We start from the raw sequence: 19,525 nt of genomic DNA on the forward strand, positions 1-19,525 counted from the left end.
TTTTTTGAGACAAGGTTTCTCTGTGGTTTTGGAGCCTGTCCTGGACCTAGCTCTTGTAGACCAGGCTGGTCTCGAACTCACAGAGATCCGCCTGCCTCTGCCTCCCAAGTGCTGGGATTAAAGGTGTGCGCCACCACCGCCCGGCTTTCCGGGTTCTGTTTAAGTCCTTGTATTATAGCCTTGTTGGCCGCATGAGGACGCTTGCTTAGGGAGCTTGCATCTGTCAGGGACGACACCCGGTGAACAGCAAGCCCAGTATGTTAGTAAATTCTCTAGGTTTACCAGATGCCATAAGCAAAGGGAGAGTTGAGCAGGGGAAGGAGAGCTAGAGACCCTGGGGGCGGGGCCAAGCACAGCATTCAACAGAATGCTCAACTAACTGGATGACTTCAGCAAAGAGGGGAGATTTTGTGAGGGCAATGCACAGAACAGGGTGTTGGAGCGCACACGATGAAAGCAAGTCCTTCAGCGGGACAAGGCCCTGCCTACAAAAGCACAGCTGTCCGGCGGGAGCAGATTAAACAGTGCACTTGGACTTGCTATCTGGACCGCGCTGGTCTGCCCCTCCCCAACTACAGCTGAGGAAACCGGAGGTGCGCGATTTCCAGGACCACTCAGCCAACAGGCTATGGTCAGAAATCAAGCTTTGATATTCCAGGCACCAAAATCTGTTTCTCCTTTCTAAAGGAGCCACGATCAAGGTTTCTGAAATCTATTGCCAATTCCAGGTGCCAATTTTTAGTTAATTTTTTGACATTGGTGCATTGGACACTGTAAAATTCACCTAATTTTCTTTTTAAAGAACCAGGTAGCAAATGTCTTGGGTCTTGCCGGCCATCTGGCCTCTGCTGCAGTGACTCAGACCAGAAAGGCTCTAACAACATAAAAGCAAATGGATGATGCAGAAGGCCAGTGCGGCAGTGTTTGTGGGGAGTAGATGCTGAGCTCCACCTAATTCTCATGGGAGTCAAACTGAAGGGTGGAGACTCAATAGTGTTTCACCGATGTCTTCATTTCTTTAGCTCAACCTTCTGCTGAAAGACAAAGTATAACTTGGTTTTTATTGAAGTAAAATATATACTATTCTTAAAAACAATAGCAGCAACAAAACAACAGCAACAACAAAGAAGCCTGCTTCATCTGAGAGGCTGACAGAAGAAGGCAGCCAGATGGATTTGACCGCGGGTGGGTCACACTCTGCTGATCTCGACTATGAAGCACTCCTTGGCTCTTGATAACCTCCTGTCTGTCAGTGTCTGACGTTCTTAGACCTTCGTTCCTTCACTTCTTTCAGGTGGTTTTATCCCTAGGAATAGATGTAACTGTTTTTTTACTGACCTAGAAGCTGAGGCACGGAGAAATTAGGCAGTTAATGCAAGGTCACAACAGTCGACAAATGTCAAACCGGGGAAGAAGAGTCAGGAACAATAGGCTGAGCTGTGCTCAGACACTAAAGCAATCAAACTCCAGTTGCCTTCTTCCCCGAGGCCTTTTATGGGTGACTTCCAAAGAGCTCATGGATGTCTGAGGGCCCAGGGGACTTGAGGAATGAACTTTAGCCAAATATGACCTCACCTTGTGTTTGGTAGACATCAGTAACTCTACCCAGATGATTCAAAGAAGATACAAAAAGGAGCATCTGTGTGTCCAGGGAGGTCCGTGAGCCCCAGTCATACTGGACAGCAATGCTCCTGGTCTTAGCCTAAGGCTCTAGCCCCACAGCCCCCTATTCCCTACTCGCTCAGTTTTCATTTCCCCGGGCAAACTCTGCACTGATCCATTCTTCCGTACGTGCCCAGCGTCCTGTCTGTGGCCCCTTCCACTTGACCGCATACCCTCTCCTCTCAGAGGGTTGGCTTCATGCCCAGCCCCTTGGTGAGCCCCTGTCGCAGGTACCTACCCACCAAATAGCGCTGGTTAGGCCAACATCTCCATGTGCGTCTTTAGCTCAACACATCCAAAACCATCGTCCCCCACAAAGCCTGCCCTTCCTTCTGTTCCCTCTATTTCTGGGAAGGATACCACCATTCCCCCAGCTGCCCAAGCCGGAAACCGAGGTGCTTCCTAGTCTCTCTCCTTTCCCTCCCTCCCACCTCGATTCAGCCAGGTAGGTAATCAGATGTGCTATGCAGCAGTGATTCCTGTCCTCTCAGCCCCACTGTCCCTGCTTGAGCAACTTCTCTGTCCTCCTGCCTGACACCGCTACCCAGCCTTTCTGCTCCAGTCCTCATACCACATGAAATGATTGCTATGGAAGGAAGCCAACCATGGCAGTCTGCTCTTTTAAACCCCTCCGGACTCTTCCCTCACCTCAAAATTGCTTAATGCAACCCACGGGGATTGTGAATGAGAATTGGGCCCCTTCGTTGCTCTCCAAGCTCATCCTGTGACTGGTCCGGCCACACCAAGGTATTTGCAGTCATCACTGGGCAGAGTTCTCCTTTGCCATCTCTCCCCTTCATAGAGAAGCTTCCCCAGCACCATCACCTTGAGAGCCCTGATTGTGGCCATAATGGCCAGGCTCCTGGAGGAAGCTCTTCGCTTACTAACATGCCCGGTCAGCCAAATGTGGTGGTGCACACCTGTAATTCCCAGCAACAGTGAGAGAGAGGCAGGTGGAGCTCTATGAGTTCGAGGCCAGCCTGGTCTACAGAGTGATTTCGGGTTCAACTGGGCTATGTAGTAAGACCCTTTCTCCAAAAGAAAAAAAAAAGTAACAATCATGGTTCGTTAAACTCTTTCAGGGTCCTGTGACACCTTAAGTCATAATATTTGTTTGCCTGTCGTAAAACATGGGGTGCCTTCTGTCACCAGTGGCACCTGCCACACGACACGTGCTCCACAAATGGGAGCAGTGGGAGCACTGGGGAGTGAGTTCTAGAACCTTGTTCCTTTTGTTAAATCTGATGCAGTTCTCGGCTCTGCGGCTCGGGTTGCAGAACACATAGAATGCCAGAATATTTGCAGTTCACTTGCCAGTAAGCTTTTACTCTGACACCCCGGCCACCTATGATCAGCTGAAGTCAGTGCCCTAGGGTGAGTAGCAGAGCCTCCTGGGAAATGATTGGCTTCACCATCGATCTTGATTCGTGCCTCTAAGTACAGCCCACAGCCTTCCAGAGAAAATATCAAGACACCGTGCCATTCCCAAGCACATAGGCTTTCTTAAACACATCTTATGCTCGAAACATCTCCATTAATCTCCCTGTGACCTCATTGTTGTCTGTAGGAGGAGGCATGTTTTTATTGGAGCAAAAGAAAATTGTGGAAGCAAAACCAGGAAATAAATGTAAATCCGTATTCATTGGGCATTTCAGAAAGGCTAAATGTTATAGAGAATGAACCTGGATGCATCATTTACCCACTTCAAAGTTAAGAACTCAAACTGCAAACAGTTGGAAGGCAGCTGTATGCACCGCTGCACCATGAGCACCGCACCGCACACACAAAACTGCAGACCAGACGGCAGAAGATCTCTGTGTATCACTTCCTGGTCCCAGCCTCTGGAGGCATCCACTGCTCTCAGTGCAGGGTTGATCAGTCCTACACCTGTCTTCCTGTTTCCACTGCATCTGTAATGCCAGAACCAGGGCTGCAGGAACTTCATCTCTTATAAGTGATATCTAAAACACCTGGTGTGTGGCAGGCAAGCATACAGAAACCATTCCTTGGCTGTGAGATAATGCGTTCCTAAGCCTCATGTTGTTTTTGTTATATATTCAATCCCTTATTAAGTGCCTACATCATTCCTATCCCATACAACTTGTTGCTTTTCTTCAGTCTGTGTTGATAGTGCAGATTGCTAGGTGCATTTTGACTGTGTTGTAACATAACTACATGAAATTACAACACAGCTTGATTATCACTTATTCCCGTGGTGGGTAAAGTCTCAGCTTGGTACTGTTACCAAATCATTCACAGAGATAGATAGAATCAAAGAAAGGACTCAAAAGCTAAGCCCACATAGCCACAACTACCCAATTTTTAACAAAAAGTGTCAATAACACACATTGGGGGAAAAGGTGGTTTCCTTGACAGTGGTGGAAAAACTGACTATATACATACAGAAGAATAACACTGACTCATATCTCTTACCATACACAAAAAGCTATTACCATGGGCTCAAAGATCTTCATATAAAACCTGAAACTTTAAAATTGCTAGAGAAAACAGACTTAATATATCAAAATAGATAAAAAGACAAAACCTTTCTGGAAAGGACTTCGACAACACAAAGACACAAGGACTGACAAGTGGAAGAACCATCAAGGGTAGGAAGGGAGATCAGCTGTGCCTTGGGCAAGCTAGGCTGCCAGGAAAAGCCTCAACAGCATGGCAGGCAGGCCAGGCCACCTGGAGACAACTCAGCAGCCCAGCGGGCCATGGCAACAGCAGTGGCCTCCAGAAATTGTCTGACCACAGGAACCTCAGCTTCATCCCTGCCTGCACCTGGGGGAGCAACCATCGGAGCCATAGCAGCAGGTGCACCTGGAGGAGCGACCATTGGACCCTTGGGCCCATAGGCACCTAAAGGAATGATCGCTGAAGGCTCTGCCCTGCTTAAACCTGAAGGAGCACTCAACACAGCCACAGCCCCCACTACACCAACTGGAGGAAAGTCTTCTGAAACACAGGCTCCGCCTGTTCCAATTGGAGGAAGAGCTGGGTAGACAAAAGAGTAAGAATACACTCAACAACATGAAGAGCAATATAGCAGCACCAGAAACTAGTGGATCTACAGCAAAAAGACCTGACCATCCCAAAGCAGGTGAAGCAGAAGAGAACGGTCTTAAAAATAACTTTATGAAGATGATTGAGGCCCTTAAAGAAGTGTAGGAAAAGACAAAAAAATTGGAAGAAGTCAAAAAATCCTTTAAAGTAAACTAAGAAAAAACAATCAAGGTGAAAGAAATGGTTCAAGACTTGAAAAATGAAATAGAGGCAATAAAAAAAAACACAAATTGAGGGAAATCTGGAAACAGAAAAATCTGGGTAAATGATCAGGAACTACAGAAGCAAGCAAAAATAATAGAATACAAGAGATGTAAAAGAAAATTTCAGGGGCTGGAAAGATGGCTCAGAGGTTAGGAGCATTGCCTGCTCTTCCAAAGGTCCTGAGTTCAATTCCCAGCAACCACATGGTGGCTCACAACCATCTGTAAAGAGGTCTGGCGCCCTCTTCTGGTCTTCAGGCATACACACAGACAGAATATTGTATACATAATAAATAAATAAATAAATAAATAAATAAATAAATAAATAAATAAATAGAAAATTTGAGGTGATGAAGATATAATAGAAGAAATAGATTCTTCAGTCAAAGAAAATGTTAAATCCAACAAATTCTTAACACAAAATATCCAGGAAATATGAGACACCATTAAAAGACCAAACCTAAAAAGTCAAGCTTTTGCTATTTGCTGATGATATGGTGTTAGACCTAAGTGCTTCCAAAAATTCTACCAGGGAACTCCTACAAATGATAAAGACCTTCAGTAATGTAACAGGATACAAGATTAACTAAAAAAAATTAGTTCTCCTATATACAGGTGATAAAAGGGCTGAATAAGAAATCAGAGAAACATCACCCTTCACAATAGCCACAAGTAGCATAAAATATCTCAAAGTAACTCTAACCAAACAAGTGGAAGACTTGTATGACAAGAACTTTAAATCTTTGAAGAAAGACATTGAAGAAGACACCAGAAAGTGGAAAGATCTCCCATGCTTTTGGGTAGGTAGAATTAACATGGTAAAAATGGCAATCTTACCAAAAGCAATCTACAGATTCAATGCAATGCCCAGCAAAATTCTTCACAGACCTTGAAAGAACAGTACTTAACTTCATATGGAAAAGCAAAAAACCCAGGATAGCCAAAACAATCCTGTACGATAAAAGCATTTCTTGAGGCATCACAATCCCCGACTTTAAACTCTCCTACAGAGCTACAGTACTGAAAACAGTCGGTTTGGGATAAAAACAGACAGGAGGACATCGAATAAAAGACATATATAATATAAATATAAAACAGGAAGAGCTAGGGCTCACTCTCAGTCTCAATCTGAGGATTCATGGAGGCGGGATATAGCCCATTTTCAGTCTGAGGTGGAGATCAGAGCCAGTGGCTGACTGCTTTGCTTTTCTGATCTTGTGGTTGAACCCCAATATCTGTCTCTGGGTTTTTATTATTTGTGTTACATTTGATTGCTTTAAGGTTTGTGTAAGCCATCTCCCTTGTTCTGCAGTAACAATTAGGCAAGCGGAGATGCTGGGGTAGATGACATACTGGGTAGGTCAGAAGCAGAAGGAAGAATGGGAAGGGAAGATCCTGGAGAGCAGTGGAGAGTGGACTGCAGGGTCTCTGTCCTCACACCATAGTTCTGTTCTGGAGATGGCCTCCAGAAAACGTCCACCAAAAAAGGAGGCTTCAGGGAGGACGGCATGGCTCCTCCAGTGCTGGCCGCAGATCTGACACCTAGGGACTTTTCCAACACATCCCTCCCCAGGTTATTGTTTTCTTACCCAGAGAAATAAATGAAATGCTGCCAATTCTGGGTCCCACAGTGAGGGGATGCTGACCTCAAAGTGGGGGGGGGGCACAGCTCAAGAGGGCCTTTCCTAACAGCATGCTACAACTTTAAACAGATGAAAAAAAAAAGTGTCTGAAATTCATTGAGGGCAATGAGTAGTCGGTTCTCAAGTTACCATGGTAACCACTCAATTAAGTGGGGGGAAAAAACAAGTGTACTTATTATGCTTACTGTTGAGCTTAACATTCTTTTAAAAATGATGACGATGAAGAGGGGAAGGAAAGTAATATATTTAGTAAATTGTTTTCCCCAGACTTTTCCTAGGGTGGTTCTTCTGCATTTCAATCAGCAAATCTTTACACACTTTCCACGGAGCTGAACGCTAGAGCTGTCACTGAGGTGAGAAGCCAGGACCTCAGATGTTGTCTCAGAAGGCTCTTTGGTAATGTGTGTGAAGACCTAGACTCCGCTGCTGGACCCTCGGGCAGAACCCAAGGGAGCAGGGCTGGGCGCAGCTTACAGCCCAGGAGGAGTAGCTAGTGGGTGCTAATCCTGGGTCGGAGCCCACACCTGTAACCTTCGCTAAGAGATGTGACTCTCTGAAGATATGAATGGCGAGCAGCTCTGCCTCGATGCTCTAAGACCCAGGATACAGTGGTGCTCTGTGTGCGTACAGGGAAGTAGTGCTTACAGGATAACCAACCGCCCCCTGGAGCCTCCAGTGCTCTCTCCCCAGACTGAAGATGTCACTTCTCAGGTTACTATCTATCCTTGAGTCTTCCTTTCTGTTGTTGATGTTCAACGACCCCTCTGCCAGGCACCTCACTGTAGCCCCAGCCTCCCCAAGGTTCCTTTGTCCCTGCAGAGTGCTCTTCCTAGTACGTCTGTGTTTCTCCCCACCACCTTCCCTTCTCTTCCCCATTGACCAACTGAGTCCAGGCTTCGACCGCAGTTCAGATCAAAGTTCTCATTTTCATAGTCTGGGAAATCTACATCTATTATGCAGTCCTTTGGAAATGCATTACTTATGGATTAAGCAGCACTGCTCTTCATGTAGACACCAAACTCCATGAGGACACGACGTGTCTGCCGTCTCCCCTCAGATCCAGCCAGTACTGCACAGACAAATCTTCAGTATTGGATGGAGGTTCTTTCACCCTTCTAAGGAGCCCTCAGCGGAGTTTGAACCCAAACACAACATTTTTTTGCTAATACACCACAGTGTTGCAGATCATAGGAATGAAATTATCCTCCATTATGTAAAGACCTGAAATACAAAATATGGACATTTAGAGAGAAAAGCAACAATTTCTATCAACAGCACCCTCTTAGCTGTCAGCACGAAGCAAACAGTGACTTTCTGTGTGGAGTCACACTCCTGCCTGGAAAATAACACCCCGCTTCCTCGACTATTCATTCATGCATATGACTGAGTACACGGAGTCTTCTGAGTCCGAGTCCTGGGTGACAGCATCCTTCTAACTGCCAGGGCTGTGGTCATGGGTGGGGTCCTATCCCACCCACCCTGGAGCCTCTGTTTCCTCGCCATCTCCAAGGCGAGGATCCTGCCTTCCGATGGCCCTGACCTCGCTTGCAGCTCTTACAGAAGATGGCTCTGAATTCCCGGGGCATTTCTGAGAAGACCGTCCTGCCCTCTCCCATCCTTCATCCTTGCCTCCTTCTCTTGACACCTCAGTAGATCCACACCACGGCCACCGTCGGAGGAAAGGAATGGTGTTTCTCCTGATCTGCATCAACGAAGGAGGTGGGAGCAGCGGCTTCCACTCTGGAACCTGTGTGCAGGAAGCAGCCAAAGTGCTGGGCTGGGTCAGCAAGGGCTTAGGGGCTGTGCATGGTGGTGCACACCTGTGTAATTGCAGTTCCAGCAATCAGGAGGCAGACAGAAGGGTCAAGAGTTCAAGGCCAGCCTGGGCTGTACACAAGACCTTGTATTCCCAAAAAGAACGAAAGCTTAGAGAACCCATCTGAGCCATGTTAGCCAGCAAATCCTCAGCCAGGAAATAGAGCACACATCCAGATGACGGGGGATAGCTGAGTCCTGCAGCATCGGACAGGAACCATGGATGTGTGCTCGCAAAAGCTGTGATCTTTCATTTGCTCTTGTCCCCATGTTTTCTTCATGTTATATTCTGAATATTTAAAATTAAGAGGGTTGATATTCTTACGTCAATTCAGGCTAAGCCCTCTTTAAGCACATTCGCCTGCTAGGGACACACACATTGGCTCATGCAGTCAACACCCACACAGCCCCATGGCCAAGAATGTCTGTGTGGTGCACTGCAAGGAGCTGTGTGGGGGCAGCCGTCCCTAGAGGGCAGACTCTGGTCTCTAGTCATAGAAAGGGGAAGCCTCCTGCCTTCCACTGGCAATGTCCTCACTTCTAAGCGTTCACTGGGGCCCAGGCCAGCATTTCTCCTCTCTTGCCATCATGGCGTTTCTTTGTTGTGTGCAGTGCTATGAGGGACTTGCAGAAGTCGAAAGGGGCAGGCCGGTTTCCTGGGCTACTGCATCTGCCGGTGTTTTGGTAGTGGTTGAATTTGTGCTGTTCCTGGTGATGTCATTGTGCCTTTTAAATATTCCCAAAATACTCTTCCCAAAGGCGTTTTCAAAAGACAGTGAATGTTTCTCTTTACCACCTGCAGAGTTCTGTGCTAACGTCTGAAAGGAAAGAAGCGCTCTAAAGGCTGGCTTCGCGGTCCAGCACGTGGCCTGGAGCACACAACTACATGAGGTCGCACTGCAAGCCATGCTGGAAGATGACTTATGTGTTATACATGTATATACATATCAGAGTGGAAATAGAAAGGGCAATCATTCTTGGGCTGAGGGGTTTTCAAGTATCGTTTCAAAAGAAGAAGCTGGGATTCTATTAACTGGTACTGTGCCATTGCCTAGAACCTTGGGGCATAAACCAGCATCTCCTGGTGATTTCTCCAGACGTGGGTGGGACACTAGGCGTGGCTGAGCATGGCTGGGTGTGGCTGGGCGTGTCCACCAATTTCCACACAGTTGGCTGATCTCAGCTGGCTCCTCCAATTACAGTGTGTGCTGTTTAGACTCATATGGCACTACTGAGTAACTTTTACTGGGGAGATAGGAACAAGTCGAGATGGAGTACTAACGACAGACAAAAGAAACTAACCCAGCTAAGACTAATTCCAAGAACCAAGGAATCTGAGGGGGGGGGTCCCTTAAAAGAGTGTGGGGACTCGGCAGCTGCATCACTATAGGCGTCTTCTCCAAAGAGTCTCCTTTGACTGAGAAAATGTTTTGTAGATATTACTGGTGTCAACTGCCAGTTGCTGTGGCCTTATTCAATCAGTTGAAGGTCCCCCAAAGAAGTTCTAGGGACCAATGTCCAGTGCCACCTCTTATCTCTAGACTCACCACAGACATCTGTGAATGTCAGGCTTGCCTCCTCAGCCCCTCCAGTAGTGTAAACCAGGTTCTTACATGAACCCCAGGAAAAGACGTCCCTGTGTGTCTGTATCTGACTGGGTAGCCAGCTCAGAGGCTCAGGCTGCATGGGATGATCTCAAGTACAGTGAGTCAGACATCCCTCTATGTGTCCTTTCATGGACATGCAGGCAAGCTCATGTCTGTTCCTGTTGTATGTGTGTTGGGGGTGACTGAGAGAGGAAACGAAGCACATGGGGCTGTTGAAATATGACCTAGGAGTTAGTTCAACCTCTGCGCAGCTTCATTCTGTTGACTGAGGATTGAGTCACAGAATTGACAGTGGGTCAGAGGTGGGGACGATGTTCACCTCAGTTAGGGTACAAAGCTGTTTGGGGAGGGAGAAGAATGTGGCTGCCCTCCTGTGCCATGAAGAGTTTGGTACTTCCAAAGGACAGATCCTAGGATTCTTAAAAGCCAGACATGGTAATGCATGGCTCTAAGTCCACAACCCAGGAGGACAGGCAGGGGGCTCATGGGTGCGAGACCAGCCTGGGCTGACTAATGAGCTCCCAGTCAGCCTCAACCATACAGAAAGATCCTATCTCCAGAACTACAAGAGCTGTATGTAGCTTAGTGGTAGAATACTTGCCTAGCATGTTTAATTTCTATCAACACACACATGCACACACACACACACACACTCCACCTTCCAAATAGTGAGATTATAGAATGATTTGCCTCACATGGGTCTCATTTTCTCGTTCATCAAAAATACTCCCAAAGTTTAAACATCTTGGTCAATCTAGAAAATATCTGTTCTTTCACCTCAACGCAATCTGTTGAAAGGAGCTGATCTGAAATCAACCTTCAGAATGAGCCTTACTAGGAGAGAGCCCCGTGACTGTGGACCGTCGTGGTCAGGCCAGAGGAGACGGCCACTGTGTACAGTACAACAGGGGCCTGAAGGGAGACACAGACCCTGCACTTCTAGAGGAAAAAAAGGGGAGTTCTCACTCAAAAGTGTTCGGGTGAGGGAGGTGAAATGGACTCCACACCCCCTGGCTTAGTCGGGTTCAGGCTACAGGCTAAAAGGCAGGCACTAAGTGGACCATACTCACATCCTACAGCGTCACAGGGAGGGCAGCATGCTTCCCTGTCAACTCTCTGTCCCAGAAAGAGAGAGCTGCAAGGGAGGGGTGCTGGCCTGATTTCTGTGGAGGGAGGAAGGAAGGAAGAGAGAGAGAGAGAGAGAGAGACTGTGATCTAACACTTTGACCTGTCTGTCACTTTGATGTAACCTGGATGTTGTCGTCCTCATCTCCTTGGTCCTCCGCTCCACTGCCATTGTCTCTGTGTCATTCTCTACCCAGCCTCACCCCCTCAGATGCTCAGGGAACAGAAAACAAGATTAAAGTAGGCGACTAGTGAAGGCGGGAGACGCTGGTGCATGGCAGCGCTAGACTATAGATGATTCCGGAATGATCTTTGAGCAGCTGTGAGGGATGGTGATAATTGAGGTGGTCAGAACTACAAAGCTTCAGGTTTACCCAAAGAAAAGGAGGTTGGGGAGACGTTCTCTGAGGCCCTAGACCTTCCATGTGCGCATGTGCGGAGGCCAGAAATCAACATGCAATGTCCTCTTCAATTGCTTGCCACGGTGTTTTTTGAGACAGAATCTCTGAATCTGGAAGCCACCAATTCAACAAGACTGGCTGACCAGCGAGCCTCCCGGGGGGCTGACACCTTGAACTTCAGCTGCCACCTGCTGCTCCTCTGTCAGGGCCACCGGCATCAGCCATTTGGTCTTGATGACAAGAGAAGTAACTGTCACAGGCTCTGTTATCCCAGAGGAAGCTGCCTCTCGCCAATCAGCTGAAGCCCCTGCAGGTGGTCCCCCACCCCAGTGCAGCTGTTGAAATCTGTGTCCTGCCCGCGCGTTCACACGGGATAGGAAGCAGAGTGTTGGTTGGCTGGAGAATGGTAGCTGGAGCCGCGACACGCTGTGGCAGAAGCCGGAGTTTCTCTGAGCGTTTACACGAGGAGCTGATGTGCCCTTCCGTTGAGTCGTGAATGATTTCCCATCAGCTATCAACACACTGCTCCACAGAGAGCCAGAAACAGGCAGCAAGCAGAGCTGCGTCGGTGATTTTACAACCTCGCTCTCAGGCCATTATGGACTAACTGCATCACTGCACGGAGCTTCTAGACTCCATATGTGTGTGTGTTGCGAATGATGTTTACATAAAATCCTACATGCATGCTGTCTTCATCGGTGCAAAGAATAGGGTATCCATAGCATGCCCCCTAACCTTTAAGGCTATGGAAAGTCACTTTGCCTCACTGCACCCATAAAGTCCAGCTCCTCGATGCAGACTCAAAATGACAAAAGGCCGGCTGTATGGAATGAACACAGTAAAAGACATTGACCCAAAGAAGCATCCATAGCACTCAGGAGAATTTTGGTGGTTAGAGCAGTGGGATTTCTCAAGTCTCACTTCAGTGGGGCTGAAACCTCAGTGCAACTGACCATAAATAACACAGCAGATGGTCCAGAATGAGACTGTACCTTCCCTCCTTGTCCAGCCGATACCCCCAAATTAGCACCTTCATGTAAAACGTACTTAGCATGGGAAGAGTCAAGACTGTACCTCCAGAGGTCTCTAGCGTCTTTTTCTTTCTTTTTTTTAAATTTATTACATTTTTTAAAAATACCAATCCAAGATCCTACTCCCTCCTCTCCTCCCATCCCTCCACATACCCTACCTCACCCGCCTCCAATCCTCAGAGAGGATAAGGCACATTGCTTTGTGGAAGGTCCAAGGCCCTCCCTACTATATCTAGGCTGAACAAGGTATCCATCCAAAGAGAATAGGTTCCCAGAAAGCCAGTACATGCAGTAGGGATAAATCCTGGTGCCACTACCAATGGCCCCTCAGTCTGCCCCAGCCATGTAACTGTCAACCACATTCAGAGGGATTAGTTTGGTTCTATGCTTGTTCCTTCCCAGTCTGGCTGGAGTTGGTGAGCTCCCGTTAGCTCAGGTAGACTGTTTTAGTGGATGAACCCTTCATGGTCTGACCTCTTTGCTCATATTCTCACTCCTCCCACTCTTCAACTGGACTTTGGCAGCTCAGTCCAGTGCTCCAATGTGGGTCTCTGCCTTTGTTTCCATCAGTTGCTGGATGAAGGTTCTATGGTAATATTTAAGATAATCATCAGTTGGGGGCTGGAGATGGCTCAGAGGTTAAGAACACTGATTGTTCTTCCAGAGGTCCTGAGTTCAATTCCCAGCAATCACATGGTGGCTCACAACCATCTGTAATGAAATCTGGTGCCCTCTTCTGGCCTGCAGGCACACATGCAGACAGAACACTGTAAACAAAATAAATAAATAAATCTTTAAAAAAAAGATAATCATCAGTCTAATTACAGGACAAATTAAGATCAGGCCTCCTCTCCTCTATTGCTTAGGGTCTTAATTGGAGTCAGCCTTGTGGATTCCTGAGAATTTCTCTAGATCCAGGTTTCTGCTAACCCTATAATGGCTCCCTCAATCAAGATATCTCTTTCCTTGCTCTCATTTCTGTCCTTCCTCCATCTCAACTATCCCATTCCCTTCAAGTTCTCCTTAACCTTCCCCTTCTCCACTCCTCTTCTTTTCTACCTTCCTTTCTCCCCCCACCCCCATGCTCCCAATTTTGTCAGGTAATCTTGCCTGTTTCAGATTTCCAGGAGGATCTATATATGTTTTTCTTTGGGTTCACCTTATTACTTAGCTTCTCTAGGATCATGAACTATAGGCTCAATGTTCTTTGTTTAATAGCTAGTATCCACTTATAAGTGAGTACATACCATATTCATCTTTTGGGGTCTGGGTTACCTCACTCAAGATAGTGTTTTCTAATTCCATCCATTTACATGTAAAATTCAAGGTATCGTTGCTTTTTACCGCTGAGTAGTACTCTAATGTCTAAATGTGCCACATTTTCTTTATCCATTCTTCGGTTGAGGGGCATCTAAGTTGTTTCCAGGTTCTGGCTATGACAAATAATGCTGCTATGAACATAGTTGAACAAATGCCTTTGTAGTATGATTGAGCATCTTTTGAGTGTATGCCCAAGAGTAGTATTGCTGAGGTAGGTTGATCCCCAATTTTCTGATAAACTGCCATAATGATTTCCAAAGTGGTTGTACAAGTTTGCATCCCCACCAGCAATGGATGAGTGTTCCTCTTACTCCACATCCTCTCCAGCATAAGCTATCATTGGTGTTTTAGATCTTAGCCATTCTAACAGGTGTAAGATGATATCTCAGAGTTGTTTTGATTTGCATTTCCCTGATGGCTAAGGATGTTAAGTATCTTTTGGCCATTTGAGATTCTTCTGTTGAGAATTCTCTGTTTAGTTCTGTACCCCATCCAAAAGAAGCAGACTCACCCAGGAAGAGTAGAAGACAGAAAATAACCAAATTGAGTGCTGAAGTCAACAAAATAGAAACAAAGAAAACAATACAAAGAATCAATGAAGCAAAGAGCTGGTTCTTTGAGAAAATCAACAAGATTGACAAACCCTTATCCAAACTATTCAAAAGACAGAGAGAGAACATCCAAATTAACAAAATCAGAAATGAAAAGGGGGAAATAACAGCGGACACTGAGGAAATTCAGAGAATCATTAGATCATGCTACAGAAACCTGTACTCCACGAAATTGGAAAATGTAAAAGGAATGGACAATTTTTTAGATAGATACCATATACCAAAATTAAATCGAGATCAGGTGAACAATTTAAATAGACCTATAAACTGCAAGAAAATAGAAGCTGTCATCAAAAACCTCCCAACCAAAAAAAGCCCAGGGCTGGATGGTTTTAGTGCAGAATTCTACCAGAACTTCCAAGAAGAGCTAATACCTATAGTCCTCAAAGTGTTCCACACAAAAGAAACAGAAGGGACATTGTCAAACTCTTTTTATGAGACTATAGTTACCCTGATACCAAAACACACAAAGACTCAACCAAGAAAGAGAATTACATACCAATCTCACTCATGAACATGGATGCAAAAATACTCAATAAAATACTGGCAAACTGAATCCAAGAACACATCAAAAGAATCATCCAGCATGATCAAGTCGGCTTCGTTTTAGAGATGCAGAGCTGGTTCAACATACGAAAATCTACCAATGTAATCCATCATATAAATAAACTGAAAGGAAAAACCATATGATCATTTCATTATATGCTGAAAAAGCATTTGAAAAAATTCAACACCCCTTCATGATAAAGGTCTTGGAAAGATCAGGGATATAAGGAACATATCTAAATATAATAAAAGTAATATACAGCAAGCCATCAGCAAACATCAAATTAGAGAGAAATTCAGTGTGATTTCACTAAAATCAGAAACATGACAAGGCTGTCCACTCTCAGGGAGGATTAAGTAGTGTGAACGTGTCCCTGAATGACCACTCCACTTAGCATCCTGTGTCACAGAAGCAGCTCCAGAGACAAGGGCAAATCCAGGAAGACAAGCAGTAGAGCTGCCCGGAGGCTCAGACTCTCCCGAAGTGGCAAGGCCCTGTACTTAGGCAAAGTGCTTTCTCTGCACGTTGCCTCGGAGTCCGTGTAACCAGGTGACCTCATGGAACTGACTCTGACATCAAAGAGAATTAAAGGCAAAAGTCTGGGGAAAGTGTCATGGATGCTGTCCTTGCAGAACACGGTAACCTCTCCAGAGACCAGCTTGGCAAAAGAAAAGATAATCTATCAAAATTGTAAATACATTTAATCTATGAACACAAACTTGGAATCCTGAACTTGCCCCGAAGGAATGTTTGTGTGAAGTGGTTTTATATGGATTTATTCACTGAGCCACCTTCCCTAAATCAGCCAGACTGAGAACAGCTCTGCTCATCAATAAAGAGAAGATTAAAAATTAATTATGTTCCCAGTCTCACAGTAGATACTGTGCAGCCAAGAATACTATGCTGAGAACGTCCTGTATTAACAGAAATTTCTCCAGGATACACTGCAAAAATAGAAGAGCAGTGCACACTGACACACACATGCATACACACACTTAGACTCATACACACGCATTTACACATGCTTACACACACATGCATACATGCACATGCATACACACACTGACACATGCATACACATGCTTACACACATGCACACACTGAGACACACGCACACACATGCTTACACATATACACACACACTTACTCACACACACACTTACACACATGCATACACACGGACACATGCATACACATGCTTACACACATGCATACACACACGCTTACACACATACACACACACTGACACACACACATATTTAAATTCTTGGATATCTGGAAGTCACTTTTTCATGTACCTGGGTAGAAACATCTAGATGTGGTGTTCTAGCATTGTTTCTGTTGTTATGATAAAATGCCCTGACTAACAGCAACTTCGGAGAGGAAAGGGTTTTTTCAGCTTAAGTCCACCATTGAGAAGGCAAACATCCAGCACTGGCTGCTCTTCCAGAGGTCCTGAGTTCAATTCCCAGGAACCACATGGTAGCTCACAATTATCTGTAATGAGGTCTGATGCCCTCTTCTGGCCTGGAGTTGTACATGCAGGAGGAACATGGTATACATAATAAATAAATAAATATATTTTTAAAAAAGACTCTTTCCAGAGATGATTCTAGGCTGTGTCGAGCTGACGGTTAGAACACGTGGTAACCTGTGGGTAAGGAAGTAGGAAAACAAGATGGGAACGAGGTAGATGGTGATGGGAGTTCTCAGCGCTGACTCTTCATAAACCTACCCCCCAGATACACCACGCTGCTCTAGAAGGAAAACAGTGACCTCACCAAAGGGGAATGAGAGTTTTACATATAAACATGACGGAAAAGAACGGTCACTTGATCTTTCCTCATTTTACCCATAGAACTAACAAACTGTAACTGTGGCCAGAAACATGAGGCTCACATCAAAAATGCTTACTGCTTGGCCTTGGCTGAAAAATTTGCCAACATGGACCTTAAATTAGGGGGTGTTCATAACACAGCTGTGACCTTACCTATCTGTTAGCTTCTAACACTGAAGAATTTTGTTGTCTTGAAGCCAGCTCTTCTGTCTATACATAATTTATGCACCAAAAAAGAGAGACTGAATTCTGTACGGGTTGCTAACAGATCAACAATGTAACGCCTGAAACTCTGTTACTCGTCTTTACAAGTGTTTAGACGTTCTTCCCTTAATGGAGTTGTTTCAAATGTCCGGCTTTAATCTTTAACAAGGAGCTTAAACGTGTCTACTAATGCTCCCATCTAATGCTATGATTATTTTCAAAACAGGGCGATGATGAACTAAATGTGTTTGGAGAGGACACCGCAGGAGGTGAGTTTCCTTCCCTAACCAGAACACATAGCTAGCTTCAAATATGCTGTCTTTGTTTAATACCAGCTAAGATTAAAAACAGAGCATTTCCCCCTGACCAGTTAACATGAGTTATCCTGGGAATCTATGGCTTGCCAACTTGTTGGTCCACACAAGGAGCCTAAAGGAATCATTACTAAAAGATACACTGCCCAGCTGCCCAGAGAACATGACTCTCAAGGAGGACAGTGAGAAGTGGTCAAGATGTTTGGGCCACACTCTCTGTCCCATCCCCACTGGGTGTTACAGAGTAGCAAAGTCACACAGTAGAGAGTAGCATTCTTCAGCTCATTATTCTTCACACGTAATTGAAACATAAAATCTTCACAGTGGCAGAAACAGCCAATGGGGCTTACTGGAGGTGCAATTTTTGCTAATTGAGTTGGAAACAGAATTTCTTTTCCATAATAGCAGTTACTGCGCTACAGTACCCATTGGGAGCCAGCCCAACCCCCATCCTGAAGTAATACCACTTGGTCATTTTTATCGTGTTAAAAGTTTCTCAAAGGACAGGAGTGCTTGTCTAACATGCTCGTAGCTGGATTCAGTGTCCAGGCTCTCATAACCTAATGTGATGGCCACACCTGTAACCCCAGTACTTAACAGGTGGAGACAGAAGGAATTCAAGTTCAAGATTCTCCTCAGCTACATAGTAAGTTTAAGGCTAGCCTGGGATACGTGAGACAACATCTCAAAAATGGTCACTTTAAAACTAAAATAGCCACTCCATGCTAGCTGTATATGGAATGAAACGAGATCAAATGCTGCGAATTTAATAGTGTTTATAAAAGACGAGCTTCATAATTGCGTAGGTTAACACATTCTGTCCTATCTACTTGAAAGAATGTCACCACAGTTTATAGAAATCGATTTATAGTATTGGCTGTAACTCACACAAGTGATTTGGCTTTTTAAATTAACCCAGCCCTAACCCCCATTGATCCACGAAGGGCTAGAGAAAGTGTTATTCGATAAGAATAGAAACAGCAGTTGTGTGAAAATACGTCGCCAAATGATTGTGGCAGTCATCAGGGAAGGCCCAGAGTTGAGCTGTAACAGAGCCGTCACCTGGCCCCGCCCACAGCCAACTCTCTCTCCGCTGCACGTTGGATAGACAGCTGCCGCACAAACTTTCCTTTATCCCTGGTTACAGAGCATCAGAGCACTCACTGCAGAAGCATTTTAAGGCAGAAAGCTAGAACCACCTAAAACTCTAGGACCAATGGCATTTGTGCCTAACATTCTCGCATGCCTCGCTTGAGTACGTTGTCTTCGCCCTATTTTTACCCCGTTGAGAATCTATGTGTGTGTATAAATATGGCCACATTTTTAACATATTGTTATATAAGCATGCTCTCAAGTCACTGAAAATTATCATACAACTTAGTAATTACTACGTTGTATGAATACATGATTTTCAACTAAAAAGTAATTTTTAAACTGAAATAGGGTGTAGCCACATCAGCTCTCCTGAAAACAAAGAAAATAACCACAGTAAATGTGGCCACCTTCCTAAACTGCAAATACATTCAAAGATGCTCAGGGAAGCTGGGATGCTGTCGAACACGTTAGAGATGCTCTGTATCTGACTTCATGAAAAATTCCAGACACCAACTGGACCACGGCAGAGACCTGTAATCCCAGCTGTTCAGGGGGCCAAGCAGAATACTCAAAGTTCAGGGCCAGCCTGGGCTACAAGGTGAATTCAAGGCTGACATGCATTGCTTAGTAAAACCCCACCCCATATTAAAAAGTTAAAAAAAAAAAAAAAAAAAAACTAAAGGACCGGGATAGGCTGGAGAATGACTCTGCCCTAGCTGCTTTTCCAGAGAACCTGGGTTCAGCTCCCAGCATCCACGTGGAAGCTAACAGCCATCAATAACTCCAGTTTCGGGAGATCTGATGGCCTTTTCTGGCTTCTGTGGGCACCGTGCACGTGTGTGGTGCACAAACATAGAAGCAGGAAAATATATAAAGTAAATATAATAATAGATTTTAAGGGCTGGGGATATAGCTCAGCAGTTGACTCTTTACCTAGCGTGTGTGAAACCTTCAGTCCCACACCCTAAATGCACAATCACGGTCTCTCTCCCCGTCCCCCCAGCACCCCACACCCCTCCCCTGTGTAGGTCAAGCCTGTTG

General features: G+C 45.4%; 1 protein-coding gene across 3 annotated transcripts in view; it reads left to right on the forward strand.

Moving 5' to 3' along the window:
• Positions 1-19,525, forward strand: part of Ak5 (adenylate kinase 5) — a 163,242-nt gene that overhangs the window by 109,238 nt on the left and 34,479 nt on the right. For all 3 annotated transcript variants that reach the window (XM_050149520.1, XM_050149522.1, XM_050149521.1), the window contains exon 9: positions 17,302-17,344. In XM_050149520.1, coding sequence (XP_050005477.1) covers positions 17,302-17,344 — 43 coding nt within the window. The remainder of the gene's footprint in view (positions 1-17,301; positions 17,345-19,525) is intronic.

The sequence above is a fragment of the Alexandromys fortis genome, unplaced genomic scaffold, assembly GCF_014885135.2.
Source record: "Alexandromys fortis isolate MF-2015 unplaced genomic scaffold, M_Fortis_MF-2015_v1.1 scaffold_68, whole genome shotgun sequence".
NCBI lineage: Eukaryota > Metazoa > Chordata > Mammalia > Rodentia > Cricetidae > Alexandromys > Alexandromys fortis.